This window comes from Marmota monax, unplaced genomic scaffold (genome assembly GCF_021218885.2).
Source record: "Marmota monax isolate L192 unplaced genomic scaffold, Marmota_monax_Labrador192_F-V1.1 WCK01_AAM20220418_F8-fsc00001, whole genome shotgun sequence".
Taxonomy (NCBI): Eukaryota; Metazoa; Chordata; class Mammalia; order Rodentia; family Sciuridae; genus Marmota; species Marmota monax.
Genome location: NW_026693777.1, coordinates 14628811 through 14653205, shown reverse-complemented (window position 1 = coordinate 14653205; position 24395 = coordinate 14628811). Strand labels below are relative to the sequence as shown.

Sequence of the window (24395 nt, the reverse complement as noted above, 5' to 3'; positions counted from 1 at the left end):
AAGAAAATATGTTCACATATTTTAAGAGAAAAAGCAGATGGAAAATATAATTCCCACTAAGAAATGCAAACAAATACATATGCATTTATAGTCCCTGAAAAAAGTCTGTTTTAGAAGTACTTGGTTTCAAAAGAATGATCTGGTCCTTTGATCATCTCTGATTCAGCTACTCAGAAAATGTATGGTTATACTTTGTCATGAATATTGTCTATGTCATGCTGAGGTCTATTTCCATCATTCTAAGCTCCCCTCTGTTGCAGAGGGGACTGGAAACATTGCAGAGACTGTAGAAAATACAATATTATTCTTACAATATTCTCTCAGCAGGGATGTGGTTTAGATTTTGCCAAAGAAAGGCACTTAGGACATTTGAAAGACGAGTAAAGGAAAAAATCATTATTGTCTTCAATAAAAACAACAGATAGGTACACAGATAGCAGCCAGTAGGATTGCAGCACATGCCAAAGTCACCAATTCATGGACAGTAGCTAACACTTTGGCCAGATGGTCAGGTATTTGGAAGAAGTTTGTAGAAGGACTTTTGAAATGGGAACAGATATTCAGTCTCATGTGAATGCTCCCAAGGGTATTCACTGCTGAGGTTTCCAATAATCAAGCAGACAGATGACTCATTTTGTAGTTATCAGTCAGCCTCTTTCCCAGTTACCCTAACTCACAAACTAAACCAGCAAAAGAAATATGAAGTATCTATATTAATTTCAGACAAAACAGACTCTGGGACAAAAAGTATTAGTCAAGTTGAAGAGACTCAGTACATAAAAATAAAATAATTCATCAGGAAGATGTGACAATTTCACATTGTATGTATACAACATGGGCCAAAGTGTACAAGCAAAACCTGATAAAGCAGAAAGGGAGACTGACAAACACATTTTGTCATTTTAAAACATATGTGAGAACTTTAAAGTATCTATTAGATATCAGTATTTGGTAGGTCAAATAGTCCAAAAAGGAAAACAGTCCAAAATCAGCTGGAAAATGGAAGGTAATAACAGTACATTGAATATATCTGAGCTAATGGACACATATATAGCATACTGTATCAAAAATCAGAAAACATAATATGCTTTTCAAGGACATATGTAATATTTATAAAAATTACAGTTATACTAGAACATGATGCAAATTTCAACAATGTTCAAAGCATAGTATGTTCACAAAGTAGTCTATAAACATGAGAAGTACAATATTATAGCCACTAGTCATATGGTTCCGCTTTCTTATTGGCCACATTTCGTAAGTTCAATGGCTACATACAGCTAGTCATTACCATACTGAACAGTGTATTTCTATTATGAAAGCAAGCGGTAGAGCTATACAACATATATCATGATTAAAATAAAATTAACAAAAATTTAATTTAGAAAAATCCATAATTTCTTATATTCAGGAATAAAATAAGAAATCATTGTTTATTTTAAACATTTAAAACTGAGAATAAACCTATATATCAACATATATACATGCATGTATTAAAAAAGAAGAAAAACTAGAAATTAAGTAAATAGAAAAGAAAAAAAAAGGAACTAGACAATAAAAGATAAAATAAGGCAGATACACATTAAAAAAAAAAAAAAAACTTTAGGCCAAGAAAATAAGAGAAAACTTAGGATAATTTTGCCAAGTTGTTGAAATGGACTGATTCCAAGAAATCTGTAAATTACTAAAACTGAACCCAGGGGGCTGGAAGTATAGCTCAGTGGTAGAGTGCTTGCTTAGCATGCATAAGGACCTGGGTTTAATCTCCAGCACTGGCAGGAAAAAAATAAAAATAAAAAACCCTGACACCAAAAGAAATAGAATGTTTAATTGCTCTAAAACCATTATAGAAATGGAATCTTATTAGAAATAAGATAACATAAGATCTTATAATATAAATAAGATAAATAAATAAATATCTATAATAATAAGACAAATAAGATCTCATTAGAAATAACAGATTTTTGTAGAAATTGAAAATCTTATTATTAAAAGAAAGAGCAGGTACAGGTGGGTTAAAAGAGCAGATACAGGTGGGTTAAGAGACTATTTTTCTTAAACTGGATCATTATAATCTTAAATAAACTCATATAGACTAGGAAAAAAGGAAATATCCCCTACATATTGTATAGTTAGTATAATCTTGATACTAAAATCAGACAAAGAAAATGCAAGAAAGAGAACTTAGATATAAGCCTGCTTGTAAATATCTTAGTCAAAAGATTAACAAATATAGCACTGTATTTTAAAAAAATAATATAGCAAAACTATCTTGGGTTTATTTTAGGAATGCAAGATCACTTCAACATAGAAGATATATACTATATATTAATACAACTAAAATATTAACAAGTTAAAGAAAAACCATGTCATTATTTCAATAATGCAGAAAAAGTATTTGTTCAAAATGAATAAATACATTAAAATTCAATATCCAGAGATGACTTTAAAAACTATTATTTGTAAATAAAAAGAATATTTTAATTAGATGAAGTAAAACAATAAAAAGACTGGGAGAGTTCTGCAAAGAACCTCTGGAGTCTATTGAAAATTTACAACTTTCAGGAGTAAGCTTGGGAAGTAAATTTTAAGTTCAGCTCTTAGTTCAGTAACAGCTACCCATCCCTCACCCCACAGCTCCACTAGAGGCAGCCATGCAGGTGTTACTGGTGCAATTTTCATGCACATTAGGGGAATTACAGCGGTAAATTAGACCTGAAATGACTGTGTTGTACCTCAAGCTGATCCTTGACATGTAAACAGCCTATAACAATTAAAACAAAAACAAAACAACAACAACAAAAAATAAACCCTAGGGAAAGGAGATAATCCAAGTTTCAGAGGTTTACCACATTATTAGATTCAAATACCAAGTTTTCACCAAATCACAAAGCATACAAGGAAAGAGGAAAGTATGGCCCATTTGAAAGAAAAATAAAAAAGAAAGCATCCCAAATAAGGACAAGATAACAATTACTTTAAAACATTGTCTTATTGTATTCAAACAATCAGCAGAAGATATGCAGAAAACCAAGAAAATGATGTATGAACAAAATGGAAATTTCAAGAAATCAAGAATTCTAGAAATGAAAAATACAGTAACTAAAGTGAAAAATTCACTAGAGGAATTTGAAGGAATATTTGAGCACGGAAAAAAAAGAATCAGCAAAGTTGTAAATAGGACAATTGAAATTATTGAGTGAGGAAAAGGAAGAAAAAAGGATTGAAGCAAAGTAAACAGAGTCTAAAGGACTTGCAGGATACTGGCAAGTGAACCAACAAATACACTGTAGGAGTTCCAGGAGAAGAGAGAGAAAGGAGTAGAGAGATGATTTAAAGAATGATGACTGAAAACTTTCTAAGTTTGGTGAAAGATACAATATAAACATACCAAGAAGTTTAACAAACTCTAAGTAGGATAAACTCAATGAGACACATTACAATCAGATGTCAAAGGAAAGAAGAATTTTTTTAAAGCAATAGGGAGAAGTGACTCACTTCATACAAGGGATTGTCAATTATTTTAATAATATTTGGAAATTTCAATCCTTGTTTTCTATATGGCTTAAGAGACAAGTATATTTAAAAAGCAGTTATTAGTCTAAAAGCTAGTATTATTAACACTGGTTTTTAACTCCACATTTTGTTTTCTACATAATTTAGGAGACTGATGCATTTTCAATGTATGGTTTTGAACACACAATGTATAGATATGTAATTCTGTGACAATAATAACCAAAAGGGGTAAGTCAAAAATGTAAGAGCAGAAATTTTATATGTGATTGAAGTTAAACTGGCATAAATTCAAATTAGAGTGTTACAACTTTAGGAAGCTAAATGTAATTTCCAGAAACACCACAAAGAAAACTGTTATAAAATATGCACAAAATTAAATAACATAATCTAAATATCATGCTAAAAATCCACTAAACACAAAGTAGTAATACAGGAAGTGAGGAACAAAAAAGCTATAAGGAATATTGAAAACAAATGAAAAAATGAAGAAATAAGTTTACTTTAAATGTAAATGGATTAAACTCCCCAGTCAAAAGAAAGAAAATGGAAAAAATGAAACAAAAAGGAAAAAAAATTATTGAATTATATGCTGTCTACAGGAGGCTCATTTTAGATCCAAAGACACAAACAGACTGAAAGCAAAAGAATGGAAAAAGATATTCTATGTACCACATGATAAACAACAGAGAGCAGGAGTAGCTATGCTATTAGACTATTTTCAGTGCTGGGGACCAAACTCAGGGCTTCACATATGCTAGACAAGAGTTTTAACTTCTAGGCAATACAGATTTTAAGTCAAAAATGTTACAAAAGACAAAGAAGGACATATTTTAATAAAATATACTTTATTGTAATAAAAATGTATTCTTTCTGAATATAGCAAGAATATATAACAATTACAAACCTCTGCATACCTAATAGCAGACCATCAAAATATATGCATCAAAAATTGACAGAAGAGAAAAAAGAAATAGACAATAATAGTTGAAGACTTCAAAACCCTAAGCTCAATAATGGATAGAAAAACCAGATAGGAGATAAGCAAGAAAACAGGGGATTTAAACAACATGATGTACCAACTAGATCTAACAAAAATATACAGACACTCTATTCAACAATATGATATATATTTTTCCCAAGAGCTCATGGGACAGTCTCCAGGTTAGGCCACGTATTATGCCACAAATTAAATCTCAGTTCATTTTAAAAGACAGAAACAATACCAAATATCTTCTTTACCTGTAACATAATAAAGTTAGAAACTGGGAAATGAAGCTGGGGATGTAGTGCAGAGGTAGAATGTTTGCCTGGCATGTGCAAGGTCCTGGGTTTGACCTCCGCACAAAAATAAGAAAAAAAGAAGATGAAAGAGAAGAGGAAAAAGAGGATAAAGAAGAGGAAGGAGGAAAAGTTAAAAAAATAAATTAGAAACAGAAGAAAACTAGAAAATTCACAAATTTGTGTCAATTAAACAACACTCAACAAACCAAACAACAATTAAAAAAATAGAGAAATTAGAAAATTAAATACAAGTAAAACCACAATGAGTATTAGCATCAGCATATCAAAGAGAACATTTTCCTTTGTTTTGGGGGGATGCTAACACACAATAGGGGTTGGGAGGGGAAGAACAGAAGTTCAGTGGATTAGACAAAGGGGAATGAAGGGAAGCAAAGGGGGATTGGAATAGGAAAGACAGTAGAATGAATCTGACAAAACTTTCCTATGTTCATATGTGAAAACACCACCAGTGAAACTCTATATCATGTAAAGCCACAAAAATGGGATCCTAATTAGAATAAGTTATACTCCATGTATATATAATATGCCAAAATACATTCTGTTATGTATATCTAAAAAGAACAAATAAAAAATTTAAAAAACACAATGGGACACCATGTCATACCCATTCTGATAGCTTTATTTTAAAAAGTGTTGGCAAGAATGTTGAAAATTCGAAACCTAAGAGTACTGTTGGTGAGAATATAAAGTGGTACATCTACTGTGAAAAACAATGTAACAGTTCCTTAAAAATTAAAAATAGAATTACCAAGGACCAATAATTCTGCTTCTGGGCATATACCTAAATGCAGAGTCTGAAAGAGACATTTGTGCACTCATTTCACAAAAGCATTGTTTACAATAGCTAAAATGTGGAAGCAAGGGTCCATCAACAGATGAATGGATAGGCAAAATGTGATGCTTACAAACAATGGAATGTTATTCAGACTTTAAAATGAAGTGAGTTCTAATGTACACTACAACATGGATGAATCTTGAGGACAATATACTCAGTGAATAAGGCAATCACAATAATAAAAATAGTGTGTCATTCCACTTCTGTAAAGTACCTAGAGGAGTCAAGAATCATAGAGAAAGAAAATAGACTGATGGTTAATAGTGAAGCCAGAATTTGACAGGCAGATAGATATGCAAGGGTGGGATCCAGAGAATGGAGGGATTAAAATGTTAATTCCTTCAAAGTCCTTCCTCCACCCTTATCAAGATAACCTGCTCCTGCTCCAACCTATTGCTAAGGTAACGAGGTCCCAGGGATTGTCCCTCTCTACAGGGATTTGTTATTAGTGCCCCCTTTCTGACCAGATCCACCTGCTTCTCACCTTTTGGCCATCTCACCGAGTATCTCCCAGGCCTAGTCACATACAAAGGAAGGAGAAAGATAAGGGGAAGAGAGCAGGAAAACAAAGACATATAAAAAGGCAGAACACCCTCACTTCTTAGTATACCAGGATACCAGCTATGGCCCCCTTCTCCCTCTTGGGAGAAGTCTGTTACCCCTTTTTAAATAAATCCTGTTTTATATGCTTGCCTCTGCATGCTTCTCTAATGTTATACTTCAACACGTGAGGAAGCAGAACTGGTCACGGGTAACCAGTGGTATCAAAAGGAGCTGTAAATAGAAAGGATGGGGAGTTATTGTTCAGTGGGTATAGAGTTTCAGTTTTACAAGACGAATAATTCAAGAGAAGGATGGTGGTGATGGAGGCATAACAATATGAATACACTTAATATCACCATACTGTACACTTAAAATGGTTAAGACAATAAAATTCATGTTATATACATTTCACCACATTAAAAACATTGAAAAAAAATGAAGTGCCAAAAATTAAAGCCAGATAAGAGAGAATACTTTACAACCTTGGATAGGGGAAGATATATATATATATATATATATATATATATATATATATTTTAGTTGTTCATGGGACTTTATTTTTATTTATTTATTTATTTATATGCAGTGCTGAGAATTGAACCCAGTACTTCACACATGCTAGGCAAGTGATCTACCACTAAGCTACAACCCCAGCCCAGGAGAAAATATCTTAAAATAAAAAAAGTAGAAACCATAGTAGAAAATACTGATTACATATAAACATAAGTTATTTGTAAGACTGGAAGACGCCGCACCACACGACACAGATCACCAAAGAAGTTTCCGCTTTATTACAAAAGGCTGTGTGTTTATACAGGTCTAAGAAGAGGTAGCAGGGGCTGAGGTAGATAACAGGTCGACCGTGTATTGGCAAGCTCTTCCATATGTCAGTTCTGGAGCCCAAGAAGTTAATTCTAATTGGGGCTAAGGCTTCCCACCAGCAGGGTTTGAACATTGGCGCCGGCGGGAATGTTTCGCGCCAGTGAAAGAAACAAAGAGGAGAAAGAGGGTCTTAGACGCCATGTTGGGGTTTTTTTCTGGGGTGCTGCCGCCGTTATATGTTTTCCCAACAGTATTTGTTTGTTAAAATATGTCACATGGACAAAAGGCATGTCACAAAATGGCAAAAGAAATGTACTACATCAACAAACCACTTATATTCAAAAATATGTAAAGAACTCATACAAAGCAAGAAGAAAAATATAAGCTAATTTTCAATGAGAAAGGGCAACAGTAAGAAATATGAATAATCAATAAATATATGAACATATCGCACACCTCCCTGGCAATTAGTAAAAAGCAACATGAAACTACAATGAGGTCTCATGATACATATTACAAAATGAAGTGTAGGTGAGGATGAGAAATGAACAAAATATTTTTGGAGAATATGCTCACTATAAAGTCCATTTATATAAGATTCTTTTTTTATAATTATTTTTATTTATTTGGGTTTTTTTTTTAATGTGGTGCTGAGGATTGAACCCAGGTCCTTACTCATGCTAGCAAGCGCTCTACTACTGAGCCATAATCTCAGCCCACATTAGATAAATAAAACTAGGAGCTGGGGTTGTGGCTCGGAGGTGGGGTGCTTGCCTAGCATGCCTGAGGCACTGGGTTCAATCCTCAGCACTAAATAAAAATAAAAATATTGTGTCCACCTATATCTAAAAAATAAATATTTTAAAAATATAAAACTAATATGATATATATTTATTTGTAGTAAAACTCTAAAAATGATCAGGGGAGAAACAACACCAAATCTGTTAAAGTGTCTATATTTGGAAGGATGAGGATATCATTAAGGAAGATCACACGAGAAGTGAGAAAATATTGATAAAGTTCTATTTCTTCAATTAAGGAGTTGGGGACATTATTACTCTTTTTTAAACTGAACATGTATATTTTATATGTTCTTTTGTATACAGATATGATTCATAAGAATTGTTATGTAAAAGAAGAAAATCCTCCAAAACTAAAAACTTTTTTCTTTTTTCCAATGATCAGAGGTTCTAGCTTACTGCAGCCTATTCTAAAGATAATATAGGTTACGGAGTTTGAGAATGGAGCAAAGGTATAACCTAGGAGTCATCAAGACAAGGTATAAGCAGGTGCTAATTACATACACACACATGCACACACACATGTGAAAAATGCATTTTAAAAAAGATTTAGGGAAGACAATTTTTAAAAAATTTTTTTTTTAGTTGTAGTTGGACACAACACTTTTATTTTATTTATGTATTTATTTATTTTTTATTTTTTTATATGGTGCTGAGGATCAAACCCAGTGCCTCGTACATGCTAGGCAAGCGCTCTACTGCTGAACCCCAACCCCAACCCCAGAGAAAGAAAATTTAATAAGAAAAATGTGAGGGAGGGAGATCCACAGTAAATGTCATACATATACTATCTGTCATACAGTAAGTGTAGGACCTGGTAGAAATTCAATTTTGTTTTAGGAAGGTAAGATATTTAGAAATTGAGGTAAGGAAAAAAAGGAACATTAAGTAGCCTCATTTTAAGAAACAGAGAACATAACCAAGTAGAAAAGAAAGAAGATCAAGAGATAACTATATTGTTCTCCAGATTGTTTTTAACTTCTCTTAGAAAATCTCCAGAAAATAATTTCCTCAAATGCCTTTTATTGTGACGCTAAGATAGATCTTCTTTTTTTTTTTAAGGCAGCCAAAGCTGACACTTTTAGTGCCAACATTATTCTTCTAAAGCAATAATGCACCATTGGTTTCTGTAAATTCTAAAAAACTCAAATCCCCATATGGTATCCCAAGTTTTCAGCAACTTTCACTAACAGAAACAAATTAACAACAACAACAAAAAAATATATATGCACTCTGTTTTGTTTCTGGTAGTAAGCTCTGGTCCAGCACTGAAAGACTGCTTTCTGGGCTACTGTTTCTGATATTCATCTGTCCTCTTTATTTTCCACATTAGCACAGTCTTTACCTACTTTTCTAGTCCAAAGTGATCAAGTTTATAGAGCATTGATTTTTTTTATACCAGCTTAATCCTAAGTAGGCTTGTGGTGACACCTTTTGGCACATTATTCTGGTTTCCTATCCTTATCATATGGACTCTAGAAGCACAGCCAATCCTGAATTTAAGTTCTAAATGAAAATTGTGATGCTTCTAGCAAGTTCTTTATGCTCTCTGAATCTCAGATTCCTAATACATTAAAATAAGAATAAAATGTCTACCTTTGAAGAGTTGACCATTAAGTATATAAAGATATTCAGACTTCTTAAATGTAGACTGAGGGATAGGTAGTGAGATTCTTAGTTCTATTCTCAGTTCTGCTTCCGGGTGTGTCTCTGAGTGTGATCCTAAACACCATCCCTGAACTCTGGTTCACAGCAGAGATGTTTTTCTGCTTTCTAAGTTCAGTGGTCTGGGCAAGACCTAACAGGTCTCTGGCCACTCATTAAAAATAATACCTGTTCCATTGTCTTATAAGGTCTTCATCTGAATTTTAACTCTCCCATACAGATCCTGCAGATATTTTGCAAGCTCTTTTCTTGGGATAAGAAATATTTTCCAATTCTGGACTATTTACCTTAAATCCCTGCCTTTTCCCTTCAAACTTGTCTGAAAAATATTTACTTAGCTAGAATGATAAGGTCAGTTCACCATCTTCTTTTTTAAGCTATCATGACTGTTTTCTCATCAGAGGCCTATGGCTTCTATGAGGACATGTTTCCTCTACTAGCCTCACAGCCCAGCCTAATCTTTTATTAAAAATATTCCACAGTATCATGTTATAGAAAATAAATTAGGGGGAAAAACCCAGGTTCTAAACTCAATCCTCACACTTACTAAATATATGAATTTCATCAAGTCATTTAGCCTACCTAAAACTTAGGGTTTTTCCACCTGCAAAAAAAAAAAAAAAAAAAAAGATGTGCTAAGATATATGAATACTTAAGAGACTAATGACCAAAAGCAATCATACAGATGAATGTGTCTTTAAAAATATAGTTCTATGCTATGTGGATACTATTACCCATTCAGTAGAGAGGCAGTATGGAATAGTGATAAAGACAAAAGAATCTGAACTCCAAATCATTTACCAGCTCCACCTTTTGGTATGTAAAATGAAGATTAGTGTGCTTACTCCATATAATAGCTGATAACAGCTACTGTTGCTACCATTAAACACCTACTGCGTGTTAGGCATCTTATTAAGTGCTTGGTAATAAAATGGAATTAAGACAGACCTGGCTAATATCTTTGCTAAAATTTCTATTTCCTATTCCATATGCTTCATTTTCTAAATCATTTATATCATACATATTCAAAGCAAATAGAAGTCTAAGTAGTAAAGCATTTGCATAGAACATCAAGGTAAGAGTCCACAATTCCACTATTTCTTTCCTGTGAAAATTTTCAGTGAGCATGTAATGACTCTGGCATTTCTTTTCCTAATCTGTCACTTGAGTTGAAACTGTCCCAACGACTACTGAGTAAACTAAGATATGTTTCTATCAAATACAAATGAGCTAAGATAGTGTCTCTCAAAGTAACATCCCCAGACCATTTGCTTCTCAATCACATACTGAAGAATAACGATCCAAAGCAATAGAAACAAGAAAAATTTTAATCCTCAGAATAAAGTTTCATATGCCAGTTTCTTAATAGGGTGGAGCTGATGAGATCAAGACCATAAGTGACCTGAACATAAGCACCTTAACTGTGAGTGTTCAAGAAATTCCTATTCTGGAGGCCAAGAGAAAGTGTGGAAAGGGAACACTCTGAAAACATTTATCCAGATTTTTAAAGAAGGAAAGAAAACTTGTCTCAAAAGTCACACCTACTAAAATTGGGACTGGATGATCTCAGAAAATAAAACTGCTTTCTCTTAAATTCATTCAACTAATGACAGACCTCTCTGCTCCAACTAACTATCCACACCTATCACAAACCTTGGATAACCTCTCAAAAGCAAGCCTGGCCCACGAATGGTCAAGTTGATCCTGTGACCATCAGAACCATCAAAGGCAAGATGATGTATTGTCTTTTGATAATAGTAAACTGAAATAACCAACTTGGTCATATAATTACACAAGACATGGCACTTAAACACCGAAGAGAATCAAACAGCTTTGAACTCCTAGTGGGTGCGAATTTTCAAAATAGTAACAATTCAAAAGCTAATGAACAAAATATTTCTCAATCCTTCATGTCACAGAGGGCTGAGCTCCGCAGTGGTGAGAAAATAAAATGCCTTAGAGGCACTTAGTTCCTAAAATGCAGGGGAGTTAAGCCCTGTGACAAAAAATCGGGAGCCCAAGGCGAAAAAGGACGTCCAACCTGCCCACACAGAGCAGCCAGAATCAGGTCTGAGGCAGCAGAGCGGGCGGGGCCCTGACTTCTCCTGCATCCCTGCGCTCGCTTTTCTCCGCCTGCGTGAGCGCCGCCCACCCACTCGCGGCGTGAACCCACAGGGCCCGGCCTCTCCTTTCCCCTCCCCTCGGCCTGGTGCTGAATCACGAGCCCACTATCTCCAAAAGGTAAAATCAAAGAACAAAGCCACCCTTGGGGCTGGTCTGAATGCGGTAGCAGGTCGGGGTGGGGCAGAAGACTGGAAACCGCAACTTTGCTCCCCTTCTTCCCAAATTCCCCCTTCCGACCACCGAATTAAAACAAGTACTGCAGTGCTCCGGGACTCCCAAGACGGTGCCCCTTCCCCCAGGGTGTTTGGGTCCGCAAAGATCGGTCCGCCTGGGTGCGCTCCCCTTCATTGTTCCAAAGCGCGCTCGGAGCCCGCGCCGTGCTGGGCCCTCAAGCTTGCACCTCGGGGGGGAAAGGGGGTTGGGGCTCCCCCTGGTCAAGATCCCGACCCCTCACTCTCTCGGCCGGTAACGACTGCTCCCCCCCGCCCACACTCAAGGCCACCCTTCCAACCTATGGCTGATGCGGAAACCTCCCATCCCCGCAGGCGCCGGGTGGGTGCTGTCCAAATGCTGCGAAGAGGCGGGCGCCGGGTGGGGGAAGAAGCTGACGGCCGGGCCTGCACGCAGAGGCAGCCCTCGCCCCCACAGCGCGATTTCGGTGACGCGGGTGCATCTCGGCCGTGGTTCTTCGGGCCCTACAGGGTAGCTTGGCAGCGGCCTGCTCCCAGCCACGGATGCTGGCACCAGGCAACCGTTGGCCCTCCTTGTGTCCAAAAGCAGAAAGCGGTGGGCCAGACCCCGAGCAGGCTGCAGAAGTTACCGTTTGTTACTCACCCCAACTGTTTCTGTCCCTGCGGTTCTTGGCCATGGTGGTCTGCGGACTAGTGGAGGCGAGGCGCTGTCACTGCCCTCCCTGTCTTCACTCCGGCCGCAGGTTGCTGGCGGTGGGAGGCTCTCAATGCCTAGGCTGGGCGCAGTTCGCTCAGACTCTGAGGATGTTGCTGTGGCGCTGGTGGGAAGGAGCGGGGAGGAAAAGGGAGGAGAAAGGGATGAACCAAGCTCAGCATCACAGCCCGAGTTCACACAAATACCAGCGTCACACCCTCCTACCTCAGCCCACCCCCAAAGCGCGAAGACAGTGACAGACGACGTACTGCAACGTTTTCAAAGGAAAACACACATAAATAAACAGCACCCCTTTGCACACATTCTCTCAAAGAATTTAACAGCATTATTGATGACAGAAATTCACAACCCAATATACTGTATTATTCTGGATATCCAAATACCTGCTTCCTAGGACAGTTACATATTAGTACAAACATGCTGGAATATTTATATACCCAAAGTAGTTAAAATAATTTTTCTCCAAGAGTCATCTTTATTTTTTTCCATTTTAAAAGTAAGGTTATGATAATAAAGAGGGTATCATTTTGTATTTGTATACTAAGCGGGTTATATTTTAAAATCAGATTAGAAAAATTTGGATCAAGAAGATCAATTAAACCTGAAGATTCATCATAAACTGTAAGTAGCTCAACATCTAGTGTGTAACATTTCCCCACAAGATTTGCAGAGATGAAGTATGGAGCTATATAGACAATAGCATTTTTTTAAAATTGTAGTCGAACCTAATACCTTTACTTTATTTGTTTATTTTTATGTGGTGCTAGGCGAGTGCTCTACTGCTGAGCTCCAGCCCCAGCCCCCAATAGCAAATATTTGAAGTAAAATAATACTACATAGTGTAGATGGGCCTTGGCAGACATAAAGGTTGCAGACAATTTTGAATGAAAAAGCAAAAGGTAATAAATACTTTTTAAAAATATTCTTGGGCTGGGGTTGTGGCTCAGTGGTAGAGCACTTACCTCGCATGTGTGAGGTACTGGGTTCAATCCTCAGCACCACATAAAAATAAAGACACTGTGTCCATCTGTAACTAACTTAAAAAAAAAAAAAATATATATATATATATATATATATATATATATATATATATATATATAGTCCTTGATCTCTCCTTTTTTGCTGCTTCTGCCTACAAACTTAGTTGTTGTCAATATCCTAGAAACACTGTCGCTTCATGTTACCTGACCCACAAGATACCTTCAGCCCATTTTTCATTTTCTCAGTTTTCTTCATCCTAGCATTTGGTTGTTACCCACACTATCTACTGATCAGTTCTCTTTAAAAGACCACTGCTAGCCTTTTAAGGACCATATTCTTGGTCTCTGCTTACTGTTCATCAAAAGCTACTCTCCACCCTGCACTCTCAGTGAAATTCCTATGATGACTTGAGATAGGACCACAATGATGCTGATTGTCAAATCTGTATATCTAGTCTTATGTACTCTTAAGGAGAAAGAATCATCACACCAGAGATGACCTTACAACTGCCTGAAGTTATCTCTACTCAGTTTTCTTACCAGCATTACAAAATCACATGTTAGAAACCAAACTCTCTTACCCACTGCTGCCAAATCATCTTACGCATTCCATATTTCAGTCAGTAGTTCTAGCAACCTAAGAGCTCTGAACACTGTAAACCAAGTTTACATAATAGTTTTAAAAGAGCATGGTTCAACAGAATTACATTCCCCAAACACTAATGAAAACATACTGAAGAGAAATTTCTTCACCCCTGTACCTATGAACCATCTCCTGTGTCCTTTTAACATGTGCATGATTTGTCTTTGAATATTTCCTTGTTTTCTGGCACAAGGAAATATTCCAGGTTTTCTGTTTTATTTTCCCTGCTTCAGAACTGGAATTAGCTATTTCTCCAAAAAGATCTGGCTCCTTTAATGAAGAAATGTTTTGGCTAGCTATAAGGTATTTAGAAAAAAAGGTCTGGGTGCTGTTGTGCTTACTGTGGGCTGAAGTGTCACTGTTTCTTGAGTCTTTTAATAGCCATTACTAGAAGACATTTATTTTTTTTAAATGATGATTTTAATGAACTTTGGGGAAAATGTTCAATTATATGAAAATACAAATATACATGGTTATTTATTGTGGATTTTTTTGTAACTGTAAAATATTGGAAACAAGATAAATACACATACATAGAAAAGGGTTTAAATAACTTATAATATATCTACACAATAAAATGCTACATAGTTATAAAAAAAGAATACAGAAGAACTTTATGAACTAGTGAAAGTAATCTCCCTCCTGTTAAATGGCGGGGAGGGGTGTCAAGAGGCTGATAATATAACTTTTCTGTAAGAAAGAATGTGAAAAAAAAAAAGAAATGTCTTGTTCATCTGTGCAAAATAAATACAATCAGAATAAAACAGAAGCCAAAGAGATTGTTTACCTATGGGAGATAGTAAGAACAGAGAAGAAACAAAGGAGAATGGAGTAGGTCATAAGGATTGGAGGTACTATTCTCTAAGTGTAAACTTTGTATAACTGATTCTTAGAACCATGGTACTGTTTCTCATTCTCCAAAATGGATAAATAATTAAAACTAACCACAATATGGTGAGAACTAAAAATGGAATTGCAAGCAGTTAAAAAAAAGTGAACCTAATTGTATTGTAGGTAAATGACAAAACTACACTGAAGGATGTAGAATGCATTTACTGCATGCTACAAGCCTAAAGACAAAAAGAACATTGCACTCTAGTTTGGAACTTTTTTCTCCCAGCTTATAGGAATTAGAAATTCTGAAATTATTTTATTTATGTTCTAGGACTGAATAAATATGTGGTGCATAATGAGAGGGGTCATTTTTAATACCGGAAGTAAAGCATAATAAGGAAGAAGAAAGAAAGAAGATAGAATGAACTTTATGGTATTGAATCGGAAGCTGAGGTATTAAATAAAATGCAAATAACTCAATTTTTTAAAATAGGCAAAAGATTTAAATAGGCATTCATCCATAGAAGACATACAAATGGCCATAAGGACATGAAAAGATGCTCAACATCTTTAGTTATTAGCAAAATGCAAATCAAAATCACAATAAGATACCATTTCATTGCCTACTAGGTTAACTGTAGTCAGAAAGACAACAACAAGTGTTGATGAGGATGTTGAGAAATTGACATCCTTACACTCCGGTGGTAGGAATAAAAAATGGTGCAGTCACTTTAGAATACAGTCTTGTAGTTATTCAAAAAGTTAAACAAGGGATTAACATGAACTAGGAATTATATATATATATATATATATATATATATATATATATATCCCAAGGAAATTACAAAATATGTTCACACAAAAACATGCACAGTAAGTTTATAACAAGATTAATAATATTCAAAGATAGAAATAACCCAAATTCTAAATAACTAATGAATGGGAAAACACAATATGGTTTATATTCATGTACCATAATATTACTTGGTCATAAAAAATTAAGTACTAATATATGCTACAACATGGATGGCCCTGAAAAATATTATGCCAAGTGAAAGAAGCCAGCCACAAAGACCACAAATTGTATGATTTCATTTATATGAAGTTCCTAGAATAGGAAAATCTACATATACAAAAAGGAAGCTAATTGTTACTTAGGGCTGATAGGCGGAGTATGGGATACTGGGGAGAAATTAGAGCATAAAAATTGCTGAATTGTACAACTTAAATTGTGAATTGTATGGTACTTGAATTATATCTTATAAAGTTTTTTTAAAGTCAAACGTCAAGCTTATTTTCAATTAAAAATGATATTCCTCCATATGTATTAAGTACTCTTCCTCTTCCTTCCTTCTCTAAAATGTTAATCCATAAATTATTCTTTCCCTTCTGTGTCTTCAATTATTTTTTCTTCTGTTGGCTCCTTTAAGTTGCTCATTTTATACTATCATAAGTAAAGGGCTTCCAGAAGGGAAGTCTAGTAAAGCACAGGAAGGGAGAGGGGAGGAGGACTGGAAGGAGACAGGGAGGGAAAGGGAAGGAAGGAAAAGGGAGCAGAAACTGAAATAGAATTCCACACATGAGTTTCTCAGGATGAATACAAATACTATGTATAACTATAAAGCTCTAATAAAAAAAAAAGTAAAGGGCTTCCTTGATCAGGAGTTTCTAGTAGTTGATGCCCCCATTTGTTCCCTCCCTCTATAAGTAGCAAAAATATTTATATCAATCAGAATGTTTTGGGATGTACCTCAAACTAGCTTAAACAAAATGGAGGATACTTACTCTCATAAAACTCTCAAATATCATCTCTTCTCAAATATCATTGACTTACCATGTTCCACCTAGTTAATAAATATACCATGTATGTAACTAAAATTTAGGGTGCCTAATATAAAAGGGGGAAAAGATATTGGGAAATAACCATGTCTAAGCACAGACCAATCCAGAAAAGGTAAAGCATCCTCAGTGCATTGGATTCTATTCTACTGCTGGCTTCTCTCATAGTTTTAAAACAGCATTTGCATTCCAGTCATTAGAGGCAGGTTGCCACACCTAAACAGAAAAAGGCATGTCTGTGTCATAAGCACCTTGATAAGAGCAAGAGAAGTCTTCCTAGGAACATGCTGACAGACTTTTCCTTCTGGTCACTGTCTAGAATTGTCCAATCCTAAAGTATTTCTTGAATAAGAAGAATGAGGCTGGACTCAAATTTATCCCCCAGGATGGGAGAATGTCTCAGTCTCCACAGAAGGACATAACCATTGGAAAAAAGTCAATCAAGCTGAGGTTCTAATAGTAAAGAAAGAGGAGAAAGGGTAGTTATTGGGCCCATAGCCCATGGTAATAATTATAGCTTCCATTTTCCTCATTACCCTCTACTAATACCTCATCTGGTGAACTGACCCAAACTTCTCTCCTATAGTCTCTAAGTCCTTAGTGACCTTATCTTCACTGGGTTGCAGCAAGTTCCCAGTGTCCAATAATAGGAGACATGTGACTACTAAGAAGCACCCTCTTTATTGCCTTTGTGGAGCAAGACCAATTTCCCTGTGATAACTAGGATCAATCACCCTGATTAGTACAATGACCCCCCTCTCTAATTGTTGGTTCAGTGGTCTGAAGGCTCCAAAATGGCCAGGTGGTCAGTTGAACTTCCTATTTAATAGAATTATAACTGTGTTATCTGGTACAAGTGTCTGTTCCTTGGACACTAGGGTCTTTAAACCCAGCAAGCTCCAAGAATGTAGAGACAAAAATTCAAGTTATTAGGAATAATAGACGAGTCACTCCGACATTTACCCCTTAGTTCCCAGGTTCATACATTCTGAATATAGGGAAAATGGCAACATAAAGGGACTACTAGGATTAATTCCTATACCATATCTTCACAGGAGTTCTCTGTCATATAGCAATACAACTGATTCTTCAGCAGACCTTTCCTCCATTCTACCTAACTAGCTACTTCTTAAGTGATGGGTTTGGGGTAAAATCAACTAATTCCATGAACGTAACCATGGTGCCACAATTTCCCCAGAGTAAAATCAGTTTCTTTCTCAAAGATCCTGCTGTTTGTGACACCTGGTGATGAATAAGGCACTCTAGAAGTCCATGAATTGTGGTGCTGGTAGTTTATAGACAGGGAAGGTAAATTACTCTGCCTTCCATAGAAGGGATCTAATGTAATTAAATTTCTACCATATGGTTGATAGATCATACTGGGGACAATATCATACTGGAGTCTGTGCAATGACTTTTTCTATAAGCAGTTCAAACACTCTGCAGTAGCATTAATTGAATTATACATGGCAAGCAGAAGTCCATGTTGTTGAATCTACTCTTATCCTAAGTTCCTATTGCCATATAGACTCATTAAGCAAGCACTAGAGTGACTGGGTAAAGAGGCTCACTGGCATCCATAGGACAGATCATCATACATAACTGATTATCAGAATATATGTCCTGTGGTGGGGAGCAATGTACTTCATAAACATTTTCACATTTTGGGCAATTTTGAAAATCCATCCATAATACCTTTCTCAATAGCTTTCTTATTGCAAATCTTCTTCTTTCCAAGTCATTGACCAACCTATTAGCTACTAAGCATAAATCATTATAGATTTATACCTCAGGCCAACTCTTCTCCTAACAAAGAGGACAATTAGATGCATTATTCAAAGTTATGTCCACTGGGAGAATTTCTCTTCATCACTATCTCTCAGGACCACTCAATTATGGAATGGGGCCATAATTCAGTGGCTGGCTACTTCAGGCTGGTGCTCACATATCATGAGCCAGGCTAGAACTTTTTCTTCTTCAGCTAAATGTTCATGAGCCCCTTAAGGAAATAAGATCATGTGCAGGGTTTTTGTTTTTTGCAGTTCTGGAGATTGAATTAAGGGGTGCTTTACCACTAAGCTACATCCCCAGCCCTTTTTATTTTATTTTAAGATGGTCTTGCTAAGTTACCCAAGCTGGCCTTGAACTTCAGCATTCTGAGACTCTTGGAATACAGATGAGCACCATTATATTATACCTGGAAGATACAGTGTTTTTAAAAGTATCTAGGATAGTTGCTACTTCCTACTTATCAGATCCTATTTGCATAATGCCATCAAAATAATAGACTATCATGATGTTCTGGTGGATATCAAGGAAACAAAGGTCCCTCTGAAATGATACTCTATCACAGAGCAGAAAAAGTAAGGCAATGATAATGCTATCACAGTCATAGAAAGGTAAATTGCTTCTGATTAGTTCAGCTGATGGGAACTGGAAAAAAAAACCATTCTGGGTTTCAGGTCAACGGCTATATTCTAGGTGCCAAGGGTTGTACTGATTTGCTGTAGTAAAGATCCTACATGTAGAACTACAAATATGATTGGTTTTAATGTTTGATTAATTTTTTAATAATCCCCATTTTCCAAAGCTAATTCAGTGATTTGCTATGATTTGAATGTGTCCTTTAAAGTTCATGTGTTCTAAACTTAACAGTATTGAAAGGTGGGACTTTTAAGAGAAAATTAGATAATGAGGGCTCTGCCTCATATATGGCTTAATGCTGTTATCTTGGGAGTGGGTTCCTGATAAAAGGATGAGTTTGCTCCTCTCTTCCCCACTCAAATTTGCAGACTAGCAATCTCTTACCCTTCTGCCTACTAAGGGATAAAACAGCACTAAGGCTTTTACCAGATGCTGGCATCTTGATGTAGGACTTCCCAGCCTCCACAATTGTGAGAAATAAATTTCTTTTCTTTATGAATTTTCCACTGTTATAACAGCATAAAATAAACTAAGACACTATTGCATAAGCCAAACAGATACATTAAAAGATAAAGATTTTTATCTTTCAGATTGTTAATGGTAGCACTAATCTCTAATTTTCCCAGTGATAAAGTATAATATTAATTTTATACTTAGACACAGGGGAGGGGTTAGCTGAGATATTACTTTTGGCCCCATCAATTGTAGTAGTCCTGAGGAATGTGACTTCTGCATTCCTTAGTTCACAATCATAAACAACATGTCAGGTTTCTATTCCCACATACATTTTGGAACTGGAAAAATATTCCCAGAATGGATCTTTAATTCCACTGGACTCTATAATGAAATGGATCTGAATCAAGAAAATACTTGACTTTCTTAAATCCCTACTCTGATCACTAGAATAATTCTGGTGTTATCTTGAGACAGCAGAGGTTATTTTCAGTGCCATTATCTATTAGTCTTCAGAAGGTATGAGAATTGTGCATTCCTCAGTTCACAATCATCCTGGTAAATCCATTGGTTCCTCTGGAAATGGCCACAGGGAAGGTTTGCTTTCTATACTTGCCTGCACTACAGGATCCTTCCTCAAAGGAGTATGGCCTCTCTTTTAATTAAAGGATTCCAGGTTTGTGAACTGATTTAAGACCAGGAATTGGATAATATGTCTTGAATCTCTGGAATAGTGACTTCCTTTAGGTTTCTGTCCATCAATCCTAGAATTTTTTCTTTACATATATAAAGCAGTGCTTAAGCATACTTTTTTAGAAACTTGGGAATCCATCCTATATTCTTGCAATCAAATATCTTGAATATCTTTTCTTCATGAGGATCATCACAGTAATTGTACTGAACATGTCTTTGATAGTTATGCCACCTGACTTTTACCATTATCTCAATATTTCACAGTGGCATTATCATCTCCAACCTATTGAAAAGAGTCACATTTTCTGTGCCCTCCCCACTCAATATCTTGATGAAAGCAAGTTTTATGGACTCTTCTAGAGGTGGAATGAATAAACATGACTAAGCAGGATGCACATAATAGAATAAATTCAACATTCCCATCTCCCTGAAACTTTAGATTCCTTACTCTCAGTACGAGAAATTCTGGCATCTCAAGCAGAATAAACTGTAAGCTATTATTAATTAAAAGCTTCAAGTAACCCACTTAGAAGGATTCTTAGATGCTCAACTGAATACATAAAATCTTAATTTCAGGTGTTATCTTGAGACTGCAGAGGTTATTTTCAGTGCCAACATCTATTACGTAAGTATTTGGTAAGATACTATAACATCTTCAGTGTACAAGCATTCTCCTCCAAGACCAGGCCTTGGGCTTCTCCATCCTGGCTACGCTGAAGCTCTAACTCTTGTTCAGAGTCTCATCCTCATTTATCTTTACTCAGATGCCTACATCCCATGTCAAAGAGTCCCAGATCTCCACTAGTGCCCTTACTTTAGCATAACAGAACTACCTCTCACATTTAATTGACACTACAACGCCAAAGCCTGTATAGTCAGACCCTGAGCTTGATCCTCAGCCATTTCTGCTTGGCAACTATGAGAGATAATGAATTTCTTCAAAGCTGTCAAAGAAACTTTCTGGTTTTCTACTCATGCCTCATGGAATCCAAGTTGTTTCTGTGTGTGTGCGTGTGTGTGTGTGTGTGTGAGAAAGAGAGAGAGAGAGAGAGAGAGAGAATGTGTGTGTTCTCACCAAAGCAGTGAGAACAGCCAAATGACACTACAATTTTAGTAATTATGACTATCATAGCTGTTAAGTGCTAGACATTGAACTTTCAATACTGTGTCCTCCACTGGCACGCCATTTCTTGTCACTACTAATAGATATTTAAATAACTGTGATGCCACTCCATACTATAGAATACCATTGTTCCATTTTCCTAGGCCAAGAGTTTATACAGGCAATTGTCAGCTATAAAACACCACCCCTGAAAGCCATCTTGAGGTTTTTTTCTAATACTATTTGCAATTCATGTAACTGTACCAATCACAGGTCTGGGAAGAAAGAGATAATACAGAAAGAGAATCTAATGAAAGGGCTGTTTATAAAAATGAGGACAGGGTTAAGGGAACCAACAAGAGATAATGAAGCACCTTGAGACTAACAACAGTGGAAAACCATTATCATCTTACCTATCTTCAAAAGGAGAACTTGTCAGAATCCTGAAAGAGCTATGTATCTGTAGGACAGGGCACAGCCAGCCATGGTGTCCTCCTCTGCTCCCAGTTCTAGTGTATGTGAGGAACACATACACTTTAGGTACTGCTTCTGAACATTTCACTTATTTTATTTTATTTAAATTTTTATTTATTTATTTTTGTACCAGGGATTGAACCCAGGGGCATTTAACCATTGAGCCACATCCCCAGACCACTGTTTAAATTTTATTTTGAGTTAGGGTCTCATTAAGTTGCTGAGGGCCTTGCTACATTGCTGAGGCTGGCTTTGAACTTATAATCATCCTGCCTCAGTCTCCAGAGCCACTAGGATTACAGGTGTACATATTTCACCTATTTTAATGTGAGAAAACAATAGAAACAGCAGCTTCTTAACATATCCAAAGATCAATTCAAGCTGTATTAAAAAAAATAAATGTGCAGTATTTTCCTCACCTCTTCTTAAAGCTCTCAAAATGACTGAATCCTGATTCTAAATAAGATACATATTCTATTATTCTTCAGAACAAAATATAAGAATTTTCCTATACTTTGAAAATATTGTTTTAGCCTTTAAAGACAATTGGTCATAAAAAGGACAGTTTAATACCATCTATATGAAAATCCAAATCATAATTGTGGTAATATCTTCTAACGTTAAATTAATTCATATTTAACAACTCTATGGAACAGTCAGTTCAGTCCCATAAAGTTACATTTTGCAAATAGTTTATGTTGGAAGGTTCACCAAAAGATCATATTACTTAGGGCCTGGGTTGTAGCTCAGCAGTAGAGCACTTGTCTATCATGTGTGAGGCACTGGGTTGGATTCTCAGCACTGCATATAAATAAATAAATAAATAAAATAAAGGCCCATCAACAACTAAACAAAAATATAAAAATAGAGAGATTATATTACTCAAACCTATATGTTCCATAGACTAAAAACATTGTCCTCCTTATACTCTGCCAATCACACTTGAAGGTTTTAATTGGCCATTTTCTATTGGATGATGAATTGTGAACTTTAGCTATATGGATAATAAAAATATTATGATCACAATTTTTTCTATTGTTTAGCCTTGGCTAAAGTTGAACTTGAAACTAGAGGCCACAAATTACAATCATTTTACTGAAGAACTTGGAAAGAAGGAAAAAACAGTTCAGAGTATAGAGCAAACCATGACAGTTCGTTATATGGATAAGACTAAAAGCTAAATATTTACAGGCCAGATATTATGAAGACACATGTGATAACTAATTTGGGATGAAGAACTTATTAAACCATATTTATTCTTATTCCATGTTATCATTATAAAATTGGGTAGTTTGTAAGAGTTTCTTTACAATGTTAGTTAAAATGGTTTATTTTATATCACTTTCAATCTTGAAATTACATGCTTCATTATTTAAGATGTAAAATTAAGTTACTCACTATACTTTTATTATAATGAAATTGAATTTTTCTACCAACCATCCCACATCATTGATCTTGTTAAAATTAACTCAGTCAGTATTAAAAAATCTTTAAAATTCTTTTGGAGTTAGATTAAGCAAATGTTTTCCTCTTTGCATCATTTGTGGTACAAGTAAAAATGATGATTATAGCAGACAAATTTTTAAACCACCGCATAGAATCTTGGCTTTTTCCATGCTATCCGCTTCTGGATTGATAGATAAAGCATATGGATCTGCAATTACTGGCAACATAAAATATCTGCACTTCAGAGTCTTATTGAAGCCTATGACCTCAAACTTTTTATTGACTAATTCATTTTAAATATTGTGTATCAAGAATAACATGCTTAAAGGAATGTCAGAAGAATATCCTTGTCTCAAACCAGGCATTCAGAACTTCCACTTTATGAAGGCTCATGAGATAAATCTTTCTGAAGTCTTAGCATCAGGAAAAGTTGTGCCTCTCCATCAATTGGTTCATCTTAATCTCCAAAACATTATAAAACCCTCTTCTTTGGTCCATATGTTGCATTGTTCTGGTTTCCCATTTTCCCCTCTTTAACTCATGCCAGTTTCCCCACTTACCTATTTTTATACAAGATAAAAATAAGTATATAATTTCTGTATGCTGTTTGAAATTCTCTGTGGAATAATGCAGTTATAAATAAGAATAAATACAGTTCAGACTGGAGAAAGGATCAATCCAATAGGGCTGTGTGTGTGCCTGAACAGCAATGGGCTGGGAACCCAAAATGAATCTAGGACAGTAAATAAGTACTAAGTTACCAATAGAACATGTGAAGAGGTTTTCAGTCATTGAAGCCAAAAGTATGTGCCCACCAAAACAAGTGCCAAGAATCTCTGAAAGAAGGAACTGTTCTTCAACAATTTTTTCAAATGCAGCAAACACATAGGCTTTGTCCATGGAGCATATAAGTCTAGGCTTACTTATATTCACTAAATAAGTGCCCTTTATGCATGAGGCACAAGAAAATACATATATTCCCTGTTCTGTTAAG

At 35.7% G+C, this 24395-nt stretch overlaps 1 protein-coding gene across 2 annotated transcripts in view; it reads right to left on the bottom strand.

Annotated features, from left to right (window-relative positions):
- Atl1 (atlastin GTPase 1) overlaps nucleotides 1-24395 on the bottom strand; it is a 69089-nt gene that overhangs the window by 43607 nt on the left and 1087 nt on the right. For both annotated transcript variants that reach the window (XM_046461016.2, XM_046461014.2), the window contains exon 2: nucleotides 12442-12616. In XM_046461016.2, coding sequence (XP_046316972.1) covers nucleotides 12442-12475 — 34 coding nt within the window. In that variant the 5' untranslated portion in view covers nucleotides 12476-12616. The remainder of the gene's footprint in view (nucleotides 1-12441; nucleotides 12617-24395) is intronic.